This window comes from Gadus chalcogrammus, chromosome 11 (genome assembly GCF_026213295.1).
Source record: "Gadus chalcogrammus isolate NIFS_2021 chromosome 11, NIFS_Gcha_1.0, whole genome shotgun sequence".
NCBI classification, from domain to species: domain Eukaryota; kingdom Metazoa; phylum Chordata; class Actinopteri; order Gadiformes; family Gadidae; genus Gadus; species Gadus chalcogrammus.
In genome coordinates, this window is record NC_079422.1 from 1,293,231 (window position 1) to 1,301,823 (window position 8,593).

General features: G+C 43.2%; 1 protein-coding gene across 1 annotated transcript; it reads left to right on the forward strand.

Moving 5' to 3' along the window:
* Positions 1–484: 484 nt before the first annotated feature.
* Positions 485–8,444, forward strand: LOC130391333 (uncharacterized protein DDB_G0287625-like). The gene is made up of 4 exons (XM_056601408.1): positions 485–859; positions 2,138–2,261; positions 5,178–5,199; positions 5,295–8,444. The coding sequence occupies exons 2-4, from the start codon at positions 2,233–2,235 to the stop codon at positions 8,427–8,429; spliced, it is 3,186 nt and encodes a 1,061-aa protein (XP_056457383.1). The 5' UTR covers positions 485–859; positions 2,138–2,232; the 3' UTR covers positions 8,430–8,444.
* The last annotated feature ends 149 nt before the right edge of the window (positions 8,445–8,593 follow it).

Sequence of the window (8,593 nt, forward strand, 5' to 3'; positions counted from 1 at the left end):
TGAATAACATTTAATTTAATTAAAATCAATTAACATTGTTTTACTATATTTGTGCTGGAGGTTGACCATATGATCGACATCTTACACTGAAAAGGAGACCAAGACGGCAAACCAGGTTACGGGAATACAATCATTCTGTCAAACGCTAAGTTCTATCGGGCTGGTGTTCAGCCAACACCACCCCACATGGTTTGGTCCATGAGAAGTTTCCTCTTGTATCTACTTTTGGTTTATTTCCATGATGAAGCCATAGGGACAACACACCTGGACAAATTGATCTTTAGAGCGGGCAGTTGAACAATCTTAAGCAAATCAGTTGGTGGTGTCATCTCAATTGGTGAATAAACACAAGATAAAATAAAGTATTCGTCAATCACAGGGCTTAACAATTTCCTCGGTGTATATATCTGTTCACGGTTGAACGTGTTCATGGGCTGTCAGCCTAAGTTATTACTATTAACCTGATTGGAGACCCTTCTCTTAACCCAGCCTGTACAGTTGGCGCCAGCTGTAGTCGGTGATCATGTGACGACAACACGCAGTAAACCATCGAGCCTTCAGTTGGCCAAGTGCTGCAAGTGGTGCTAAAGCGAGGACAACACACCAGAACGGGTTCTTTATGGGGAACTCCTGTCGTCTGATGCTTTCGGTATTTTAGAAGTCTTTAAGATACCATCAGACCATTGGGCCTGGCTTCCAGGGGACTGTATGAAGACATCGGGCTGAAGCACCGCAGCCAGCGAGCCGCCGATCACTCACACAGCCCGAGCTGACGTCGGCAGAGACCGCTGCATGTTCTAGGAGAGGCCGATGGCTGATGGCTCTGAAGATGGGGGAGCCCCATGACCCGGAACACTCGGTAAGATAATATATTGTTCTCTGACAACATCTGCTCGTGCATGTTGGAAACAATCCTTAGATATATACAAAACAGCAGGTCGTGTTAGCCACCATGCTAGTGAAGCCGGTTGACTGGGGTCGATTTTAAATGTTACCTGTTAACAATGGTGTCTATAACTGATCAAAAATGCCCATATGTTTAAGTTCTCGGAGGAAGTAAAGGCTTCCACCATAAAGGAACTTAAAAACACAGCGATGAGTTTATCTAGCGTCTAGCTCTAGTTCAACAGATCTGTATCGGATGCTAGCAGAGTGCAGCTAAGCTAGCTCTACACCAGATGGTCCGCAAACGGGACCCGCTGCGATGGAGATCTGTACAAATAATTATTTTGTTTTTAACATCGTGACCACACTCGCTGTCTAACAATATACGATCCGGAAAACTGCTCCAAAGGGTATGCTGTGCATCTTGGAGAAGGCCTCCAGGGAACGGTATAGCCAGTCAACGTTAGCCATAGGTAGTTAGCCTAGCTGTCTTTTGCCCTTATAGTCCTCTGTTTCAAAACAAACGGGCTCTTTGTACGAGTCGTTATCGTGCTATTGTTTTTCACTTAGCGTTCGATTGGTTTCACATTTTGATTGCATGTAAATAACTATTTCAACATAGCCTTGTTGCCATGTAGCCAGTCAACATTTATAAACGAGGTGAGCTTTAAAAGGCCCCGGCTGACCCTACTCAGCACAGGCCATGCTGGGGTTGGCATGCATTATAACTGCCTGCACCTCCATTGCCAGGTGCCTTTTGTTGATATTATTGAGACGTTCGACACTTGAACATATGTTTTGTGTTTGCATGGAGTCTGTTGTGCCCGCTTATCTTCAACCGCATCACTGTTTCCCCCTACTTCATGTGAGTAAACACAAGTCAGTACCGTGGTGCAACACAAACTACTTACAGGTTGTTGTGTTTCTATTATAAATCTATTTCAAATTGTTAAGTCATTATCGCTCTTCTTGACATTATTAGCATGGGGGATCAGAGTATCTTTCTACTGGGACAATGGAGGGCATGGAGCTCAAGACAAATCGCGTACACCGCCGAACCTGTTGAGATGCGTCCTTGTGTTTATCTTCAGAGGCCATTTGAGACGCAACATAGCACCACTGAATGCTAGCACCGACATCCGTGTCATGTCAACAAGCAACGTATACATTAACATGTGATATTATTCGTTTGAATCAAGAGCCTGTTCGAATTTAACCTATAAACTCATTTCATTTCCCTTTTTCCCCCTAGGTGTGGCATCACATGTGAGGATTCATTTCTCTGAATTGGGTCGATCTGGGCAAGCAGCCCCCACAGGTCCACAAACCCTATATACACTTTGCACAATGGATGCTGTGCTGAAGTCAGAGATCAGGTACAAGATATGGCTCATTTATTTCAACCAAATCAAAATTGTATTAACGGTTTGCTTCCATGAAGTACATTCTCATGACATACTAGCCCAAATTTTGGTATGTTCCATGAACAGTAGTAGATAATTAATTTTAAATATAGGGATGTCTTTAAAGAATTTCATGGGGTTAACCAAAAATATATATTCCCTATTAGTCACTATTACAAAATTAGGCTCAGTTAGAGATAATGGGTTTAAAATCCTACGTTTTTGCCAGTCTACACCAACCAGTCTGTGAACGTTCCAATGTTCTGCAAACTCAAGTTGCCTTAAATTCTGGATGCCAACTTGCCTTTTTTGAGGTACTTCCATGTCACGACAAGGAACACCTGCAGAAAAGAGTGGGTGGATGTGTTGGAAGCGGAGAGATTTAATTTTTAACAGCTTCCGAGAGCTGTTTAAGCTTCTTGAACACTTATAGTATAACGCCACGATGTGTGGTGCATTTCACAACATCACTCTCATGCGTGACTCTCCTACACAACGACAATACTAAAATAGTATCACAAATTTAGAGGGGGTTAGGACAACAGGCCCACCCTCCTTCCTCGAAATGTAATCACAAAAGCGTTTTTTCTTTAATGTTTAAATACGATCTGAACCAGGGGGCTAACTTACACTTCAATGGTGGCCTTAACAACTTGGATAATGTCCCATTTGCAGTATGAATGGGTTATCAGTAGTGCTGTCCAGCGATTCAAATATTTAATCGTGATTAATCACATTGATGTCATAGTTAACTCACGATTCTATGCTAAATATCCCTTGATTTCTTTGTCCCATTAATTTTTCTCATTTTAATGCTCTTATCAACATGGAGAAGTGCATCGGCTTGCCTTGTGTCCCAGGCTACTGCTTCTTTGTTTTGAGCCAAAGAAAAAAAAATTGCGTTAATCGCGCAATAAAAAAATAAACACTGTTAAATTTGGTTTGCGTTAACGCCGTTAATAACGCGTTTAACTGACAGCACTAGTTATTAGATATAATTGTTAAAAGCTATAATCCTTAATGTCCTTCCAACCTTTTGACTGCTTTTGCAATATTGCATAGGGAGGCAGTGATACAGTATTCGGTTGCCGCCCAAAACTGTTTGCATGTACTCGTAAAACTTCTCCGTTACCACTTTACGCAACGTGTCCTAACGTTAATGAGCCAGAAAACCCAAAAAGTTTTTTATTTCTTATGTAGTAATTTATCTTATATGATCGTTAACATAGTAATCTATGATATTGTATCACTGTCTTGCTGCCATTGCAGATGCAGTGTTCTTTTCGTGACGTCAGAGTGCCATTTCTGAGGCACTCGGACGTCACGACCAAGGGGCACCGGCGGCGCGGTGTGTGTGGACGTGTGGAGCTCTGTCTGGGCAGGGGTCTGTGTGGACATGTGGAGCTCTGTCTGTGTGGACGTGTTGAGCTCTGTCTGGTCAGTGGTCTTTGTGGACGTGTTGAGCACTCTCAGGGCAGTGTGTGTGGACATGTGGAGCTCTGTCAGGGCGGTGTGGGTGGACGTATGGGGCTCTGTCTGGGCGGTGTGTGTGGACGTGTTGAGCGCTGTATGAGCAGCGGTCTGTGGATGTGTGGAGCTCTGTCTGGGCAGCGGTCTGTGTGGAACTCTGTCTGGGAAGTGGTCTGTGTGGACATTTGGAGCTCTGTCTGGGTGGTCTGTGTGGACATGTGGAGCTCTGTCTGGGTGGTGTGTGTTGACGTGAGGAGCTCTGTCTGGGCTGTAGTCTGTTGGACGCGTGGAGCTCTGCCGTGGCGCTGGTTGAATACAGTATCCGAGAGCTGGTTTAGCTTTTCGGAAACTTCTGCTACGGTGTGTGTGGAGGCCGGTGAAGCTCTGTCTTGGCATCGATTTATTTAATACTCCTAGGGTTAGGCTTTTCGAACACTTATAGTATATCGCTACAGTGTGTGGCGCATGTCATATACAACATCGCTTATTATAACTTTCATATTCAACAATGGTACTTAAAAAGCATCACAAAGTTGTTGTGGGCCATAACCATGTTGATAACACGCATCCCTCTTTCCTAGAACTCTCAGCCCCAAAAACTTTTTTCTTTTTGAATTCCCGCTGAAACATTGGGTTCAATGGCTTTTTAAACTGTAATGGTTTTATTACGTACTCGATATCGGCATGTGTCAGTACTTAGTACTGACATTTGGGTACTACTTATACTTCTAATGGTATAGTTTTTCTAGTTGTTGCTTAGCACCCATGCCATAACCTTCACAATGGAAAACCCTTGAAATAAGTTGTGCGCTCTTCTTCATTTAGATTTGGTTATTATTGTATGTATGAACAAGCTTTACGATATGGTGTGGATTTTAACTATCATGTTTATAAACTATTTTTACATTGCTAAATTCACTTTGTAATATTGGAAAATAAATTAATACTTTAATTTGTCTTAACTGAAATGTACCATATCACAATTGTATCTGTTATGGGCCTATTCTAATATAATATACAAATATTACATGGATATTATTTTTGCTAATGTTTTTTGGTCATATTTATTTTAATAATTGATAAGCTTTTAATTTTCTAAAATAACCCATTGAATGTCTTCAATATAAGATTGTCATAACCTGATACAGGCACAATGGGCTACATTTAAAGCAAAACATTATGTTTCTAGACAATTGTAGAAATTGTGTCGATCAAATGTTGTATTTGTTTGGATGTTTTATCTACAATATATAGTAAAGATTATCTAAATACGAAAATAATCGCTGTATTTGTGCCCGTGGCCTTGAAGGCTCTCAACCTCATCTAAGTTGTAATTGGTAGTACCTTTGGTCGTCCTGTGGTAATAGTTTTCTCTTTTTTTCCTCTCCTTTCTATTGTCCTCACCCTGGATGGCCGCAGAGAGGAGGGGAGTGGCACCTCGGTAAGTTATGTCAACTGGTGTGTTTAAACACAGTTCATATTGGCTTTAAGTGATCCTATTATGATAGATTATCCCTAATTTTCTATTTCCTTTAGGTAACGGTGGAGGGCCTCTCTAAGGCAGCACTAATTAAAAGCCTCACTCCGAGGGTCATGCTGTCAAACCATCTTTTGCCCAAAGGGACCAAGATGAAGGTGAACCTGGAGGACCAGGGTCGCCAAAAAGTGTCCTTCAGCTTCTCTCAGACGAAGAAGCCACCCCCAAGTGTGTTCTTCGTCTCACCGAGCCCCGAGAAGTCTCTAGCTGAATCTTCTTCTGCCTTGACACTTGAATCCTCGCCCCCTCAAGACAGAACTTTGCAGATTTCAGAGAGCGTAATGGAACTGCAGTCAACTACGGTGCCAACATCAACAGCTGAGCCCCCTTCTCCTCCAATGTCAGTTCCCTCACCCCCTAAACCCAAAATGGACCTAGGAAAGATTCACTTCAAGAAGCAGATTCTCAGCATCTCTGTAACTGAGGAGAAAACAATGCCTAGCAATGTGCCACAGGAGCCTATTACCCCAGAACAACCAGTTATAATGCAATCTTTGCAAAGCAGGGCAGAAGTGTCCTCACCCCAACTTAAGACTATGAGCATAGACATGAGCATTGATTGCTTCTCTGAGAATGTACAAACGAAAGCCTCTGTGATAAGGGTACCTCCTAGCCCCAATAAGCCTATAGAATCTTTTGGAAAGGACGGTGAGACTTCCATTATCATTAAGAAGGATGATGGGGTACCCAAAAGGAAAACCAGGTCTCAATCTGAAAGGGCTCCTGCAGGCTCAGAATCAGATGGCGATGGCGCCAAAATGTCTTCCAGCCACAAGATAATTGAACCCTCATTTAAAACAAAATCTGACAGTAGAAGCAAGGAAGAGAAAAAGTCTTCCTCTGGGTCAAATATGGATGAAAAGGAAAGTTCCTCGAAACGCTCAGAGAACCACGAAGGCTCCTCAAGTTACTCCAAATCAGAGCGTGACTCAAGGCACGCATCATCTCGGTCCTCCCGTTCAGAGAAGGAGCGCAGGAGGTCCAGGACTAAATCAAGGTCAAGATCCAGAGCATCCAGGACAAGTTCATCCCACTCACGAACTGATCGATCTAGATGTGATAGAGTATCGAGAGCTGATAGATCATACTATCATGATTCTGATCGCAGGTCACACAGGAGCCCACCGAGGAGAGAGAGGAGATCCTCTCGATCCCGCACTGACAGAAGTAGGGATAGCTCAGACTCGGATGATGATCACAGGAGGAATCGAAACAGGATAAATGACTCTAGTAGATCATCTCTTCATGCCAGCTTGCAAAAAGACTCAAAATCATCGTCATCATCATCATCTCACTCAAAATCGGAGAAGGATGCAAAATCTGTAGATTTTTCTCAGTCTGCAGAGACGGACAAAAAATCTAGGTCTGTGAGGAGCGGAAAGAGAACCTCGGACTCTGAACCCCACTGTAAGCGCTCTCCTGAAGTGGACTCCAACCACCGGAAACCTGCCACGCATCACAAATCCCAGAGTAGTGCTAAATCAACCTATTTTAGTCAGTCTCAGACTTCTGAAAGAAGACGCCAGAAAAGCCCGTCCAGTGACTTTGATGCAGATCAGAAAGGGAAGACCCGCATCTCTGACAGGAGCTCAGGCACTGAAAGTTCCTGTTTAACCTCCCAGAAGATCGGTCAACAGGAGTCGAAAGACCCTTCCAAGTCCAAATCAAAAATGGCAGTAATTGATAGAAAATCAAAAGATACATTTCACAGCCTTAATAGGATACAAACACTTCCAAGCACCACAGAATCCTACTCCTTTAATGAAAAAGAGTTGAGTGATGCATGTCAGGCAAAGGAACAATATAACAAGAGCTCAAAGGACATAATGTCCTTTCAGAAGGATTTACCGGAACCATCCTCCCAACAATTGCAAGCAGTTAGTGTTGAAATGGAATTTCCTTCAAATGATGGTCGGACAAGTGCTAACCAAGGTGCCATGGATATTGGTAAAGAAAGTCACAGTACTAACCATGTACTGCATGTGGACTCTAATGCGATTACCTCAAATTCCTGCAGTAATAATAATTCATCAATTGGGACAGCACTTGTTGCAGAAGACCTGCAACAGGGTGCCATCTCGGAGGATGTACAGCCAAAAAAATATGTCTCCATCAACCTACAACCTGCCACAGGTTTGCCTGAAATTTCACATCTGAAGGCTGAAAATCAGTTGTTACCTACAAGTGAACGACAACACCAAGATCCACTTAAGAAGACCAGAAGTAGTGCAAAAAAGTCTCGCTGGGATATTGTTGGACAGGACACATCTGACAGTGATAATTCTCAGAGGTTACCATCTGCAGATATTAAACCTAGTGTTAAAAAGGTACCCTCTGTCAATTTTTCTTCGAAGGATGACAACCCGGAGGAGGGAGTTAAAAAGAAAGAAGGGACACATTCCATAGCGGCACAGAACCCAGACAGGACAAAGCATGATACTATTTCTCATAGCACATCTTCTGCCAAGTGTTCCCTAAAATACCAAAATAAAAGAGATACACGTCTCTCTGACTCAAAACAGTCTGTTGCTGAAAAACGGTGTGAGAATCATGATACCTCAGAAATAAAAAACACCACAAACATGCAAGATTTGCCCAGAATTCTTGAAAGTCATAACGCTCACAAGAGCACATCAGTTAATAGAGACTCTGTTCACGTTGGTGACTCTGGAGGACTCAGCAATGCCAGTGAGAGTGATGATTCTGAGTCTGACTCTGATAGTGGACAGGCAATCAAACGGTTAAGCTCTATAGTTGTCATACCCCAGCAATCTTCCATAGCGCTTGATCCGCTGGATAATGGAGCCTCTTGCAGTCCAATGAGTAGCTCAGAGGAGCAACATAGGAATGAGGTCAATCACCACAAACGGATTGCTGGTCAGGTCCCAACAGAAATTGTTTTTCAACAGAGGCATCCAAGTGTTGCCCCAGCATGTGAGGAAGTAATTGCCTCAGCTCATGAAATGATCTGTCAGTCCCAGAGCAACATGATTGACAGCACAAGTCAGTCAGAGGGATCAAACTCTGCCCAAAAATACAAGGATGCCTTTAAATGTGTTGAAGAAAGGCTAACTACTGAACCAGCACTGAACCAGCCTGCTACCCACAGCAATGAGAGTTGTCATCCGCCCTGAGCATGGGCTTCCATATGCAAGTGGAAGGGATGGACTAATGCTCCCTCAATACCACCAAGAGGACTTCTTGAGAAATAACACTGTCAACCGCAACGGGGTATTCCGCGTGGGTTGGGATTTCTCTCAGTTGGAGCAGCCCAGCAGTACATACCAGCAGATAGCAG

Bases quoted from the DNA above. Each gene is read 5' to 3' on its own strand.
- LOC130391333 (XM_056601408.1), top strand. From the start codon at position 2,233: ATGGATGCTGTGCTGAAGTCAGAGATCAG. The intron at 2,262-5,177 runs GTACAAGATATG...GGATGGCCGCAG, and splicing joins GTGCTGAAGTCAGAGATCAG to AGAGGAGGGGAGTGGCACCT. The intron at 5,200-5,294 runs GTAAGTTATGTC...TATTTCCTTTAG, and splicing joins AGGAGGGGAGTGGCACCTCG to GTAACGGTGGAGGGCCTCTC.